At 39.4% G+C, this 16,512-nt stretch overlaps 1 protein-coding gene and 1 non-coding gene across 4 annotated transcripts; both read left to right on the top strand.

Annotated features, from left to right (window-relative positions):
- The first annotated feature begins 2,667 nt into the window (after positions 1–2,667).
- Positions 2,668–5,417, top strand: LOC104722209 (uncharacterized). Of its 3 annotated transcripts, none has more exons than XM_010440349.3 (6): positions 2,668–3,021; positions 3,455–3,583; positions 3,904–4,145; positions 4,752–4,788; positions 4,915–4,972; positions 5,041–5,417. In XM_010440349.3, the coding sequence occupies exons 1-6, from the start codon at positions 2,908–2,910 to the stop codon at positions 5,112–5,114; spliced, it is 654 nt and encodes a 217-aa protein (XP_010438651.2). In that variant the 5' UTR covers positions 2,668–2,907; the 3' UTR covers positions 5,115–5,417. The 3 variants fall into 3 exon arrangements, 2 of the variants coding, with proteins under 2 accessions (XP_010438651.2, XP_019090298.2); XM_019234753.2 differs by having other exon boundaries at positions 2,673–3,021; positions 3,458–3,583; XR_015577845.1 differs by having other exon boundaries at positions 2,688–3,021; positions 4,243–4,788.
- A 9,910-nt stretch (positions 5,418–15,327) lies between these two features.
- Positions 15,328–15,433, top strand: LOC147948352 (small nucleolar RNA R71). Its single transcript, XR_015586124.1, has one exon. It is a non-coding gene; the product is annotated as a small nucleolar RNA R71 (small nucleolar RNA).
- Positions 15,434–16,512: the final 1,079 nt, after the last annotated feature.

Genomic DNA, 16,512 nt, shown 5'->3' with positions numbered 1-16,512 from the left:
GTTATGGTTGATATACAAGTTTGAGGTATATCCTTTGTAAAATTGTTAACTCAAAAGATTATTCAACATTATGGAAATTTTCATGAGTTAAAGATGTGGTAAGTTGAGTTATCTATTTTTTTTAATTAAAAAAACGAAAATTCAGTTATATAATACAAAAAAATTATTTTTTCCTTTTTTATTTAATTCATATATCAAGAAAAATAATTTTTACTTTTTTTCTTTTATTTAATAATTTTTTTAATTAGTTATTTTATTTCTCCTAAATTATTATTTTTTACTATCATTTGAAATGAAAATAGACATAGACCTAAATTTTATTCAAAAATTTTACCAATCACTAACAAAACTTATTTTTTTGAAGTTGAATTTGAATAATCATGTGTTATGGTTGATGTACAAGTTTGAGGTATATCTTTTGTAAAATTGCTAACTCAAAAGATTATTCAACATCATGGAAATTTTCATGAGTTAAAGATGTGGTAAGTTGAGTTATCTATTTTTTTTAATTAATAAAAACGAAAATTCAGTTATATAATACAAAAAAATTATTTTTTCCGTTTTATTTAATTCATATATCAAGAAAAATAATTTTTACTGTTTCTCTTTTATTTAATAACTTTTTTAATTAGTTATTTTATTTCTCCTAAATTATTATTTTTTATTATCATTTGAAATGAAAATAGACATAGACCTAAATTTTATTCAAAAATGTTACCAATCACTAACAAAACTAATTTTTTTGAAGTTGAGTTTAAATAATCATGTGTTATGGTTGATGTACAAGTTTGACGTATATCCTTTGTAAAATTGTTAACTCAAAAGATTATTCAACATTATGGAAATTTTCATGAGTTAAAGATGTGGTAAGTTGAGTTATCTATTTTTTTAATTAAAAAAAACGAAAATTCAGTTATATAATACAAAAAGTTATTTTTTCCGTTTTTATTTAATTCATATATCAAGAAAAATAATTTTTACTGTTTTTTTTATCTAATAATTTTTTTAATTAGTTATTTTATTTCTCCTAAATTATTATTTTTTATTAAAATTTGAAATGAAAAAAACATAGACCTAAATTTTATTCAAAAATGTTACCAATCACTAACAAAACTAATTTTTTTGAAGTTGAGTTTGAATAATCATGTGTTATGGTTGATGTACAAGTTTGAGGTATATCATTTGTAAAATTGTTAACTCAAAAGATTATTCAACATTATGGAAATTTTCATGAGTTAAAGATGTGGTAAGTTGAGTTATCTATTTTTTTAATTAAAAAAACGAAAATTCAGTTATATAATACAAAAAAAAAAAAATTTCCGTTTTTATTTAATTCATATATCAAGAAAAATAATTTTTACTGTTTTTCTTTTATTTAATAACTTTTTTAATTAGTTGTTTTATTTCTCCTAAATTATTATTTTTTGTTATCATTTGAAATGAAAATAGACATAGACCTAAATTTTATTCAAAAATGTTACTAATCACTAACAAAACTAATTTTTTTGAAGTTGAGTTTGAATAATCATGTGTCATGGTTGATGTACAAGTTTGAGGTATATCCTTTGTAAAATTGTTAACACAAAAGATTATTCAACATCATGAAAATTTTCATGAGTTAAAGATATGGTAAGTAGAATTATCTATTTTTTATAAATAAAAAACGAAAATTCAGTTATATAATACAAAAAATTATTTTTTTTCGTTTTTATTTAATTCATATATCAAGAAAAATAATTTTTACTGTTTTTTTTTTATTTAATAACTTTTTTAATTAGTTATTTTAGTTCTCCTAAATTATTATTTTTTATTATCATTTGAAATGAAAATAAACATAGACCTAAATATGATAAGATTTTAAATATTATGGCATGCATGTAGTTAATTTTTTAATTTGCAATGTAACAAAGAAGTTTAGTTAACAATGAAACTCAGCCACAACATGAAAAACATTACAGTAATTAAAAAGCAAAAAAAATTGCTGTCAAACTCAGCCGCTTCATCAACTGAAAATATGTAACTCAGCCGTATCGTTTGATAAGTCAGCCGTAACTGAATAACATTCTAGTAATTAATTTTTTGCTAATAAGTCAGCTGTCAAACGGCTGAGTTGTCGATAAGTCAGCCTATGACGGCTGAGTTATAGTTTTTTTTACCATAACTCAACCGTAACAACATCTCATAAGTCGGTCGTTTTTCATAACTCAGCCAGGCGGAAAATGTTAACTCAGCCGTGTCGTTGTGATAACTCAGCCAAAATTTTGACAACTCAACCAAAATTTTGACAACTCAACCATCAGGTGAAAACTCAGTCGTAGCTACAGCTGAGTTATGTGCATAACTCAGCCAGATTTAATAAGTCAGCCGTAACCCTTGGCTGACTTATGCGCATAACTCAGCCAGATTTTAATAAGTCAGCCGTCCGCTCTTACTCAAATGTTTTTCCGATAACTCAGCCGCAACATACCTATAACTCAGCCGCAACATACTCTGTAACCCGTTACGGCTGACTATGGTCGTCTAACATGGCAGTGACATTTTTGTAATTACATTTTTTCCGATAACATAAAACAGGGACACGATCGGTATTTTGAAAATACCCGAAACATTCTAGTAATAAAAAAGTTTTTTTGTAGATTCTGATAATATCATAATATTACCTAAAATAAGTAACATTTTAGTAATTCAGCCAATAAAAATAAAGATCTTTCAAAGACGAGTTGAGGCGAGGCGAGGCGGTGGTGGAAGAAAAACAGAGAAAAATCAAAACCCCAATTTTGATCTTAAGAGAAGAGAGGAACGGGATTTTGCAATCAAATTCACCTGAGGATGGTTTCAGGGTCATTTCAATCATCACAAGCCCAAAGATTCTGTTCTCGTTTGTCGTAAATTTTGCAATTAAAAAAAATGGGAGGCGAAGATGGTGAACGGAATCCTCCTCCGCAGCAGCAGCAGAAGTTGTCAGAGTTTTTGGGAATCGTCGCGTTTTCTGTAATCGGCGTAACCGTTGTCACTCTCTTCGTGAGTCGAATCTTATAACCCGAGGATTGGTTTTTATTTTCGTTAAATTATCGGAATTATGATCGTGAAGTAGCTTCAATTTTCAGGTTTTATGTGCTATTGTGCTTATAGTCCATGATGATTGGTTTTAGAGTTGATTCATAATGTGACTTTCTTAGTAGTTTATCCACTGGATATTCATAGGCTTTTTGTTGATTCCTAAACTGAACATAATTTATAGTTAGTTTTTTTAGTTCCCAATTAAGATGATCAAATAGATATTTCAAAATTATGTGAGCATTAGTAACTAATTGCTACATGTCATCGGCCTTTTGGTTTTGCAATTACCAAACTTTTCTGATTAGTTGTTTTCTTTTCCATTACTTATTCATTGTAGTGATTCACATTCTCCATACTAGCCAAGCTCTTAACTTTTGTAATTTGTTCATGAAAGAAGGCTAGATCACAGTCAGCGTGGAAAGCAACCAAAGGTGGTTCTTTCCGAACAGCTTATCAGGAGGAAGCATGGAGAAGGTACAACAAACGGATGAAAGAGGAGTACGAGGATGAGATGGAGAGAGTGGTAAGTCTACTTGAGACTTTTTCCTAAAGAAAGCGTTGTGGGTGTTTAAGAGTGTGTAGCCATTTCACATGCTAGTTGGATCTAACTAATTTCAGCAGCTACTTTCAAAATCTCAGCAACCATGCACGTTATTAGTAAACCGTTTTATCTAAATTTGGATTGCTGCAGCATATTTTCTCGTTGACGTTAAGATTGTAACACCAATGAGAATAAATTGAATTACTTTTTAAGTGATATCTCCTCCTCTAATCCATGATTTCTAAAAAGTAGTGTAAAATCCACTTGAATATGCGTTCAGATCTGTTAATGCTCTCTTACAGGAACGTATCAGGCGTATGCAAAGCGTTTTCAATAGAGAGAGGAGTAAATTTAGGAGGGGCTACGAGAACTGGAGAGAAACTGATCCTGGTGCACAGCAATACCATCAGCAGTTTCAGCGTAATGATTGGTACTGGAAAACTGAGTCTTCGCAAAGAAATCAAAGGACCAATCACCAGGAGCCTCCAAACCAGAGAAGAGTATATCCATTATCACATCATTACTCGGTATTAGGGCTCAGCAGGTATGATATACTTTTATATTGAAACGAAATACAAACACAGTTCACACATAATTTCAGTTTATCGACGTTGCTAGCTTCACGCTATATGTTGTGACAGGGAATAAAGCTCAAATGCTCTAGAATAGTAAATAAAGTGGACATTAGAATCGTTGGATCGGATCATTGGGTTGTTTTTGGAGCCTTAAGGCTTTTGGGAGAGTTGAAAATACGCTTGGGTTGTTCTTGGTTCTTGGTTTGTTTCTTCTTAGTTTCAGTCATTGATATCTGTTATAATAGCTGATTCTATGTCAGTAAAGAAACAAAATTCACAGCCTGAACCTATCAGAAGGTTCGTTGAGTTTTTAGATTTCGTGAAATATAGATGGATCAACATAATTTAGTGGTTAAATCTATGTGCTATAGCCAAGGATCACTTTCGTTCCCATATAAAATTCTGAATTAAACATAATTGATTGGGTTGATGGTTCGCGATATTCATGTCAAGTATGTTAATGTAAACCAGAACAGCTAGTCGGTAGTCAAAAAAATTTACGTGTATTTTGATTCCGTCTCTACAAGTAGCGGGCGACATGTCGAGGGATAATGTGGTGTGTTATTGTGTTGTAGGTCCAGGGCAACTCCATATACCGAAGCTGAGATTAAGGTAAACTTGGCTAGAATCCTTCTGATACAAATAATCTTCACCTAGTCCTATGGTCAATGTTTAGCTACGTAAGATACCTATTATGCAAAAGTAGTATGTTTTGATTCGGATTTGTTGTACATTCAGAAAGCATTCAGGGAAAAAGCTATGGAATTCCATCCGGACCAAAATCAGAATAACAAAGGTACGTTGTTGTAGACTCTTCTTCTGTCTTACCGATGAGATCTGACGGTGTCACATCGATTGTTGCAGTTGTAGCTGAAGCAAAATTCAAAGAGGTGTTACTTTCATATGAAGCTATAAAAGAGGAAAGAAAAGAGAGGTGATTTTTTTGGTTAACGTGATCAAACTTTTTCTTCATGCGCTTTGAAGGAATTCGAATACTGTCAAATGAACAAAACAGGTTTCTTTCCATTATAGGTTAAATTTAATTAGTCTTTTGGTTTGTTTTTTTACCCCATTAAGGTTCTTTGTTGTAATCGGTAGTAAAACCAATCCACAGGTTATATATTTTGAGAAGAGGTGATGATACTCTCTTAATTATTTGTTAGGATATGAGATTCCCACCTTTAGAAGGATATGTGATTCTGATAAAATCAATTTATTTGTGATGCAATCAATTTTTTTTACAGTTTTGGCTTGGAGAAATAATAATAATCAGCAACATACAAACACAAATTATTTTCAACACTACAAAATACATTAATTTTTCATATTCCGATTATACATCAGTTTTTTACCCATTAATTACTTCGTAACTCCGATCGACAAGACTCTCACATATATACTACTAGATTAGGATCCGCCCGATGTGTAGGTTTAGAGTTATTAAAATTAAATTAAATTTTATAAAGAATATAAAGTAAATATTTTTAATAAGTAAAAACTATCTATAAAAATAAATAGATAAATATTTTAGTGTAAAAGGTGTGATTCTGTAGTTGAAACAATTAATCACGTTTTCTTTGAATGCCCTCGTTCGTGTGAAGTTTGGGATTTATCTCTGATTTTAGTCTCATCAGAGGGTTTTCCATATGAGTCCGTATACTCAAAGGTGGATTTTGTTTTCTGGAGTGATGCCTCTCAACAGGTTGATCCTGATCAACTTTTTTAATTACCATGGATTTTATGGGCAATCTGGAAGGCCATAAATAAAAAAAAATTTCAAGGTTTAGAGATCGAGATGAATGATATAATTGCTCAGGCTTTTGGCGATAAGTTAGCCTGGGAAGAGCTCTCTCTTTTACGGCGGTCATGTCAGCTCCATCTTCGTCTTTGAATGTCCAAGTTTTTTCACCTCGTTGTCAGATTGATGATTCTTGGAAACCAACCAATATGCATTCAGGATTGGGCTGGTGGTGTTTCATTGGTGAGGAGCTAACCTGGTTGTTGGAGGCCAAGTGACTAAGACGGAACCCCTCCCCCCTGCATTCGGAGTTGTTAGCGTTGTTGTGGACCATGGAGCGGATACGTGCTGCAAAGATCGCTTGTCAACATTTCGAGACTGACTGTGCTGAGTTACTCACAATGGTGCAGTGCTTTGAAGATTGGCCGTCTTTATCCAACCGGCTCGATGAGTTTAACTCGCTGGATTCCTTCCCACTATTCTCCATCTTTTGGATCCCGCGTGCGTCAAATACGAAGGTGGGTTGTCTTGCTAGTTCTTCGCGTTCTCTTATCTCTGAAGTTTCTTTTGTAAACCCCTTCTGATGTGAGCACCGGTCGGCTCACGATACGGACAGAAAGTCAGGTTAGAGCCAACTTTCCTCGGGCCAAACGATGGTGAATGGTAGTGGAGGGAAAACGAACAATGGATACGAGTTTTGGTGATGAACAAACGAGTGGAACGCGAGATAGAACGATGGTCATGACTTCGGGCGTACAAATAGTCCCATGCGGTAGCGGTACGGAACGGCCGTCAGGGACGGGAAGCGGCTAGCAAACCAAGTGATGGTTTTGCTAGAAGAAATGGAAGCGAGGGTGGATCGAGTGACGACACATGAGTGATGGCTCTTCTCGTGATACGGCCGGACTAGAAGATTACGAACCCGATTTGTGAATCTACTAGGGTTTCTCAAGAGCTAGTCCCGGACTATGGCTAAAGAGAGAAGTGAGACAAGATACAAAGATTCACTCTTTGGGAAAATAATTTCATTCAAGTCTGAAGAGTTTGCTAAGGGAAAAGAGGGTTTAAATAGTGTGAGGGTTTAAAGGGAACCAGGGACACGCAGACACGCTATGGTCCGCACACGTTTACCCTTGACGTGTTTCCTTTAATGGAACACGTCATTCTCTAAGTGGTTAAAACAGGACCACACACGTCACACTATTCTAACGTTACAAAAGAAAGTTCTAGACAATGTTCAAAACGCAACGCTTAAACAAAAAGATAACACGTCCTTAGGCTTTGACACGGGAACACGTCTTCGGCTTCAAAACGCGGAGGTTTGCGTTAGGACTCGTCTCCTCATTAAAACCTTCTCCGGTAAACCTCGTGGGACAAACCTGGAGTAAGGAAAAAGAGTGCGGGTCATGATCCTAACGACTTGGTCGCCTTCATCCTTGGGTAAGGATGAAGGCCGTGCGAACGGTTTCCACTTGGATCGCCTTGGCCGGGTTGTTCTCTTGATCTTCTTGAACAAAGGCTTGCACGAACCGGTTGATCTTCTGTCTTGTGGCCTTAGACGAGCTCTTTGATCGTGTAGTAGCTCCCGGAGTGATCCTTGGTGCATTGGCTTGATGTTGTCCCGCGGGTAATACAAGTGTCTTGGCAGCGTCCTGGGCGTCCTGGTCCGGTACGAGCATTCCTGGCCGCGTGTCCGGTCCCGTGCTCACATCATTCCCTCCCCCTTGAGAAGGTTTTGTCCCCAAAACTTTTTCGTCGTCACCTGCATCAAACGAAACAAGATCAGTAATGTTGAATGATGTAGAAGTGTTGTACTCACCTGGCAGTTCAAGGCGGTAGGCGTTGTCGTTGATCTTCTCTATAACTCGGAAAGGTCCGTCGCCACGTGATAGACTGGTTTTCACCTAGGGTATCAATTCCCTATGCAGTTGTAGTACAAAGGGTTATCAATCCAAATGGTTGTTATGCTAGCAGATAGGATGCAATCAGAATCAAGCAAGTCAAGCCAAGCAATAGGGGGGTTTGGTTCTAACAGTCCTAATATAAACAGAGTAAAAGAATATAAACAAGTGAACCACACGACCTAAGCACTCGATGCAAGCAATCGAGTACAGGATCGAGTGGGGTGATCGAGTATGCAAATGAACTATGAACAGCTCGAGGTATTACTCGATGCAGGTTATCGTGTACCTGATCGGGTAAGTAGTCGAGTAAGTAAGGAAAATGCAAAGAATGAAATACGAAAATTCCTAAGGATGGGGGTAATCGAATCCTAAGTGTTCTAGACCGATACGGATGCCTTACATGCCTCAAGCAATTATTTCCTAGACAATGAACCTCTAAAACCTTGTCACCACACTGTCGCACTAGTAACAATCAACTTTGAACATACTACCACACTGTCGCACTAGCAATATGAACAAGCAGGCATTAAGAACAATTCATTTTTGTCAGTACACTTAGACTTATCTGATTTTGTCACTCAAAGTTAAGTATACCTCTAGCATTGACCTAATCAAGCATTTTATCTACTCCTTTCGGCCTGTAGCATTGTAAACGCCCTAGATCTAGTCTCAACCTGAAGAAAAACTACAAATTAAAAGTACAAAAACAAGAAGAAAATGTTGAGTCGCTCAGTTCTCTCACAAAAGCTCTCGCTCTCTGGTTTGAGGGTCTGCGGCGTGCTCGTTTTCAAGCTAGGGAATGAGGGGGTTTATATATGGAAACCCATTTGACCTAGCTTCCCAGATCTGCCCGATGGTCTACTCGATGGGGTACACGAGGCTTGAGTCGGGTAACTCCTCGGGTGGATCTTTGGGTTGCTCTTCGCGCTCTTGGATCCTCTTCGATCGTGTTGGGATTCGGACTTGTTCTTGTAGCTCGATGGCTCCTTCGGGTACATGCTTGAGTTGTCCTTTATTTTCCCCATTTTTGGCTCTTTAGCACCTGTTTTCATCCAATATATGCAAATGCAGAAATGCAACACCCTAAATGCTCTAAAACTTGATTCCTACAGTAAATGGTCTAAAAATGCTAAGTTAGAGGTATGAACAATGCAAAATATGGACAAAAAAGGATGCTAAAAACATGTAAATTAGAGTGTTATCAGACCTCCAAACTTAAATCTTGCTAGTCCTCTAGCAAGTAAGTAAGAAGGTACGGTTTGAAAGTGGGGACTCATAACCTTAAGATGCTAACCGAAGGATGCAAGCTATAGTCCTTAAAGATAGTTTAATGGTACTAAGATCAATCAACATACTTACAAATATTTTTCTATGCTTATTGCCATGCATCAATCTAGCTCAACCTCCAACTAAAGATAAGGAACATCTCTTTCACATTCAATTAAGTGTTTGGCGAATTCTTGCAAATGGAAGGTGAATCAAACTCAATCGGTTTCAAGGGTAAGGCTTTTTGATAAGGTGGTTTCAAGCAAATTCTTTAGGTGGTTTTCTCTCAAAAAGTGGAATGCTAGACAGTCGTGAAAACTATCTAAGACTGAGAACAATTTGGGCATACAAAGCTTAACTCTTGATGATCTACCCTTTTCTCATACATTCATCATATTTTTTTTTATATTTAAACCTCCTAGAATTTAACTACCCACAACCTTGATTTTAACTCTTTTTTTTACTCCCTAAGGTTTAGACTTTTAGACTTTGAAATTCTAGCTCTTAATCTCTCTTTTTTTATTATTTTTTTTTTTGTTTCTTTGCTAAACTCCTAATATACATATATTCTTTTTCTTTCTTTCTAGGAGACTATAGCAAGAACTTTTTTTTTTTTTTTTTTTTTTACTTAGAGACTTAGAGCTAATTAATTCTAACCTTAGGGACTTTCTTTTATTTTCTTCTCTTTTTTTTTAATTCCACAACCCAACCCCAAATAAAAATTCTAAACACCTATCTTTCAAAACCAAATCTATTAGCTAGTTCAAATCTAACTTAGCTAAATCAAGAGGCAGTTCTTTGTCGTTCTCAATACTCTCAAGGTTTCACAACCTATAGCACAATGAAAAAGGCCTCACTCAACAATTCACAACAAGGTTTGAAAGAAAGGTTTGGGTTCATGGGTAGGACAAATGAATCGGGTTAAACGAAAAGATTGGTAAAAATGTGGAGTGCTAACCTGAATTTTAGAGTTACCATGAGCAAGTATTCAAGTTCCATAAGCAAGACAATTAAAGTTCAAATTAAATCCAATAATATAGAGATGTTCTAATGTTCAAGCAAGTGGAGGAAGCATTCAATCGACACAAAGGGTCTACGCAAAGATTTTTCATTTTTTCCAAAGATTGATCTAGCAACAATGAACTGTGACTAAGGGCTATAGCTTCAATCCTAAGGTTTGATTTTAAACAAGGTGGTTGTTATTCATTGTCCCCTAAGATGCATATGCAACAATCCTATATGAAACATACTAGACTCAATCCTAATATGTAAATGCAACTACATGAACACTCTTTTATTTATTTTTTTTATTTTTTTCGAAATTTTTCAAATTTTTTGGGTTTTTTTAATGCACATAGATGCAAACTCAAATGAATAAAACTAGCATGCAAAAATTTGAAATAATAATAATAAGAAAATAAAACATAATGTTAAATACATTCTAGGACCCTCCCCCAAACTTAAATTACACAGTCCCTGTGTAAATAAAAGTTGGAAAAGAATCCAAGAAGCACACAAAATAAGATGAAACTAAATGCAATGTTATATACAAGTGTTGGATGAAGTAGGTACCTCATGGGTTGGTGAAGAAGGAGGTTGCAGCAGCCTCCATGCTTGCCAACGTATAGCTAGGGTCATCTCAGGCTTCAGCAGGTGGCAGTGTTTGCTCGTCAGAGAGCTCAGATATGCGTACAGACGACTTTCTCGGACCAGCATCCGAGGTGTTGATCGAGGGTGGGATCGCGTAGTTCATCGGGTAGGGCATCGTGTATGGCATCTGGTACGGTGGAGGAAAAATTCTAGCATAATCACCCGATTGGGTGCTCGATGGGTGCATCGGATAGTGCATCGTGTACCCCATCGGATTGGGTGTCGGGTAAGCGTCAGAGTGGCTTTTCCTCGATGCTTCTGGTCAGGTGATATCCTCCTCAGCTTGGGGCTCGTATGATGATGCTCTTTGAGGTTCCGGAGGTGGCAGTCCTCGAGTTCCTCCTAGTGGTCCGCTTCTCCCTATCCATGTAGGTGCTTGTGCCGAGGTAGGAGCTGAGGCACAGCTTGCCTTGTTTTGCAACTCCTTGATCTGACCTCCCATTACCTTCACTGAACCGGCAATATCCTTCACCTTTTTCACCAGGAACTTGTTCATCTTCTTCAGCCAGCCAATTCTCTTGTGAGCTTCCCTCACTCCTACTGGTTGCTTTTGAGAGTATGCTTACTCCTCAAAATCAAACTCCTCCGAGCTATCTCCATGTCTCTGCCCGGTCTCTTCTCTCTTCTCAGCCTCGGACTCCTCCTCCGGGTTGTACAGCTCTTCCAACGGCGGTGCGAAGTCGATGTTGTGCCCTAACCGAACCTTGGTGTACGCGACATTGGGTAAAACCATTTGAGCAGCTCCGGCGGTTGGGTGGACAAACTTGAACAATGTCATGTCATTAGGCCGTTCATAGGCCAAGAATCTCGCCAGCACGAGGTAGTTCGTATCCAGCCACCTTGGTTCATGGACAATTCCCTTTAAGGGCACATCGCATGCCACTAAGATTGGTGTTACTAGTCCCCCAATAGAGATCTCTCCGCCTCCTTCTCTCCTTTTCACAGCCCAAGATTTCAAGTACAGGAATTGATCGAGTAGCACGAACAACATACTAGTATCAGCTATGTCTCCTACTAGCGGTGTTCCATCCCTAGCACTATCCAAAAATCCACACAATGCAACATCCAATAACTGAAGCTCATGGTCGTTCACGTTCCCAATCTCTTTTCTAGCAAAGAGAGTGCATGCGAGGGACTTGTGAAAATACCTCAAAACAGAGCTCCTTATTTGAGCAGATTTGGAGCTCGTGGGCTTGTAGGGGTGCTTGTCTCCTATTTTCAGCCATAGGGACCTCATCTCTTCCTTGCTGACCTCCATACCTTCCCCACTACCAGCCTTGAAGCCATACAGCGTCTCCATCTCCTTGAAAGTCAGCCGGTATTCCGTGTTCTGAACGGAGAAGGTGATGAACCCGATCCCCCCATCGGGGAGTAGGGTCGGGTGGTCCTCGAAATAGTGCAGCTTCAGGGTTGAAAGGAAGTGGACTGTCTCCTCTTCATAAGCTTCTAGATGGGATCGCATCATATTGCCTAGGTGGCACATATCGAAAAAAAACTCAACGTCTCTAGCGATGCCCATTTGCTTCATTGTCTCACTGTGAGGGTATCGGGTACCAACGAAGCTCATCTTCCGGAAGACTTTGAACAATCTCGCCGGAGTGTCGACTTCCTTTTGCTTAAGACTCCGCGAGGCTTGGCGGGTCCTCTCTCTATGCTCCTCTTCTCTTTCTCTTTCCTCCTCCTCAGCGTGTTGATCCTCTTCAACCACTGCTCTCTCAACCACCTTCTCAGCCTTCTCCGAAGGCGGTCTCTTCCCCCTTGCAATTGCGGATCTACTCCTTGATCGAGAGGTTTGGATCTCACCTTGTTCTTCTCCTCCAGCATTAGAATCGACCTCCATAGGGTCGGTAAGCGTCTTTTCGGACGTAGACAGGTCCCTACGTCGAGGAGAACGGTGGACAGCACTCGCCATTGGACTCGGTGAGCGAACTTGGGGGCTTACTCAATCGGTTACTCGAGCATCAGGTCGGGTGGTGGATCGAGTTGTGCATCGGGTTGGGGAGGCTAAACGTCCACCTAACGGTCGGGAATGTGGAACGTTTCCTCTTCCTTGGGGTTGTTGAACTTCGGCGGCGTCTCCTCCGGTTGTAGCAGCGGCGGAGGTGGATCTTCTTCCCTTCCTTTGGTAGGTTCTAGCGGTTGGCTCCATGTTGATTCCTTGAGAAGAAAAAGAAAAGCTAGTTTTTGGGATAAATAGGGTTAGTCTCCAAAGAAAATCGTATGAGCTTGGAATCGAGAGAGAAGAATAGAAACTTATGGAAATTGAAAAGCTTAAGAGAATGAGGGAGACTTATCGGTGATGAGGAGGGAGAAGGGTTCGACCTTCTTAAATAGGCTAGGGGTTCGGTTGGTGGGCTTCGCCGAGAGTGGGCTTGGCTTGTGGAATTCGGATTCCACTCGCTACCCGAGCAGGGACACTATCAGGCGCGTCGAGTACGGTGTCGGGTTGACCCTCGGGTTTACCAATTCCCTCTTCCCAATTTTCCTTTTTTTTTTTTTTTTTATAAAATTGCAAAAATAGAAAAATTAAATAAAAGAAAATAAAGCAAATAGACTATAACTAAAAGATACCTTTGAGACTTCCTCCCAAGTGAGCTTGTTTAGAGTCACTAAGCTTGACTCTTCATGCTCCTTAAGCATGGGATCCATGTCGAAAAGGTTCTTGAATCCTCTCCACTACAGTAGGTTGGTTCAAAAGATCTCCCAGATTTTGTCCAGGTTCCATGGCAAATGTGGTGTTAACCTCTTCAAGATGTATCCTTTTTCTTTGTTTGGTCCTAGTGGAAAAAGCTTGACCATCTACGGTTGGCCTCTTAACCCCTTTCTTCACCTCAAACTCCATCTTGAGGTGTTCACCATGTTCTATCCTGATCTTGCCTCGTTTCACTTCGATCACCGCACCAACTGTTGCCAAGAATGGTCTTCCTAGAATCAGTGGATCATCCGGTTCCTTGTTCATATCTAGGATCATGAAGTCGGTAGGCACTTCCAGTCTCCCAATCCTTAGGGGCAGATTTTCTAAAATGCCAATCAGATGCCTTACCGTTCTATCGGCTAGAACCAGATATTGCTTACTTGGTTTGAAGTCGGTGAATCCCAGCTTGTTAGCAACTGAAAGTGGCATGATGCTAACCGAAGCTCCAAGATCACACAAGCAGCTCTTGAAAATCCGAAATCCTATTGAACACGACAATGTGAAAGAGCCAGGATCTTCAAGTTTTTCCTCAATTCTTACCTCGGGATCCAAACAAATTCCACTTCCCAGAATTTCAAATCCGATCTCCTTGACAGCCTCCTTAACCTCATCCTCCAATCTAGCTGCTTCCTTTGCAGCTTCCTGCTGAAGCTCATGTGGGGGCAAAAGCTTAGGTGGTGGAGCTTTGCGCTTAGCCATTCGCTCTGCAAGCGCTTCCAACTGGATGTCAAGTGCAGTATTGAACCTTTCCTCCAACTCCCCTCCTACCAGTGCAGGTGGTTGAGGGTGATCTCCTTTCTCAACATCTACTCGATGCATCATCCGATCAACATCATCGTGTAGGTCATCGGGTTTCACTTCGGGGTGTTCGTCAGTTTGTGAATCTCGAACCAGTGCTCGATCATCAACTCGATCAGTCTCATCGGGTGAAGGCTCGGGTTCATACTCGGATATATAGTATTCGGCCTCATTCTTCATTGAGTCATCCACATCCTCCCATCTTGATCATCACTGTCCCTAGTGAGGTAGTCCTCATAATCATCATCTAGGAAAATGGCTTGAGCAGTCGCATAATCCTTGGGGTTTTGAACAGCTTTACCTGGCAGTTGATTGATCTTTGGCGCGGGTTGGTTGTTGTGGTGGCCTTCCAGGTATCGAACCTTTGTGTTGAGTGATTCGTACTTGGCATTGAGGTCATTGTATCCTGAGTCGATTTTGTTGCTCATTTCCGCGAATCGTTTATCGATGTCCATAGAAGCTGTAGCCTGTTGCTGAATCATTTGCTGGACCTCGTAACTCGGCTTCTTGTGACTGGTTCTGTGGACCTTGTTGTTGTTGGAATCCTGGTGGTTGGTTGTAGGTGCCTTGGTATGGTTGCTTAGGCGCATAGCCTTGGTTGTACTGGACAAAAGGCTTATGTTGTGTCTGGTTCTTTTGAACTGCAGATGGGTAGGTTTGGTCTTGAGGATTTGCAACATTCGGGTTCCGATAAGATAGATTTGGGTTCGGCTTGAAGTTGTTGTACCCTCTGTTGTACCCTCCTTGGTTGTTGATGTAGTTAACATCCTCTAGCTGTATAGTCTCCCCATCTTGCTGTTGAAACTGCTCTTCCTCTGATATAGCATGGACATGCTTCTGCTGGTTGAGGAGCTGATCGAGCTTGTCATTGAGGGCTTTCATGTCCCTCTTGTACTTGGCATCTTCCTCTCATGTAGATCGCACAGAGCGATCATATTTCTCATTGTAGTTGCCATCAGATTGAGCCAAGTTCTCAACTAGGTCCCAACCTTCATCAACATCCTTGTTGAGGAAGTTACCATTGCTTGCGGTGTACAGCAACATCCGTATCTTGGGGACCACTCCTCGGTATAGTGTGCTCAGCAATGAAGCATTACTGAAGGCGTGATGTGGACATCGAGTTGTGTACCCCTTGAAACGTTCCCAAGCTTCATTGAACGTTTTGTTATTCTTCTGTACAAAGTTGGAAATTTCATTTTGCAGCCTTGCGGTTCTGGAGTTTGAGAAGAATTTGGCTAGGAATGCCTTCTTGGACGCTTCCCAAGTGGTGATGGACTCCTTAGGGAGCGATTTCTCCCAAATGTGTGCTTTATCTCCCAAATAGAATGGGAAAAGCCTTAGCTTGAATCCATCTTCACTGACTCCATTTATCTTAGTTAGGCTACAGAGCCTATCAAATTCATCCAGATGATCCAATGGGTCCTCCATTGGCAGTCCACGAAATTTGTTGCTCTGTATCATCTGGATGAGACTACTCTTGATCTCAAAGTTGTTGTTCTGCACAGCTGGTGGCACAATGCCATTCCTCTGAGTTTGAGTAGTCGGAGCATCTCCTGCTCCTATGTTGGTCCTTGCTTGAGGAGCTGGTGGACCGTTCTCATTATTCATCGTCTCCTCAATGGGTGCTAGTTCCGGTTGAACTTGTTGTTGTCTGAGTAGCCGAGGTCTGTCGATGTTGTCAATGAAAGGACTCAGGTTTTGACTACCTCTGGATCTTGTTTGCATGCACAGGCAAGTATCCGAGTTTGTACACGAGGATCAACTCGATCAGGTGATCGAGTGACGGGTCGGGTGGGCGCTCGGGTTTTGGTACCTGAGATTCAAAACAAACAAAGACGAAAGCAAACAAGTCAGTATCCAAAACAAATATAAACAAACGAACTTGATCTAGCAAGTCCGGAAATCCTAAACGTAGCAAAATAAAACAACCAAATGGCAACGGCGCCAAATTGATAGACTTGTTTTCACCTAGGGTATCAATTCCCTATGCAGTTGTAGTACAAAGGGTTATCAATCCAAATGGTTGTTATGCTAGCAGATAGGATGCAATCAGAATTAAGCAAGTCAAGCCAAGCAATAGGGGGGTTTGGTTCTAACAGTCCTAATATAAACAGAGTAAAAGAATATAAACAAGTGAACCACACGACCTAAGCACTCGATGCAAGCAATCGAGTACAAGATCGAGTGGGGTGATCAAGTATGCAAATGAACTATGAACAGCTCGAGGTATTACTCGATACAGGTTATCGTGTACCTGATCGGGTAAGTGGTCGAGTAAGTAAGGA

This window comes from Camelina sativa, chromosome 2 (genome assembly GCF_030686135.1).
Source record: "Camelina sativa cultivar CO46 ecotype springtype chromosome 2, ASM3068613v1".
Lineage (NCBI taxonomy): Eukaryota > Viridiplantae > Streptophyta > Magnoliopsida > Brassicales > Brassicaceae > Camelina > Camelina sativa.
This window is presented reverse-complemented; position numbering and strand designations above follow the sequence as displayed.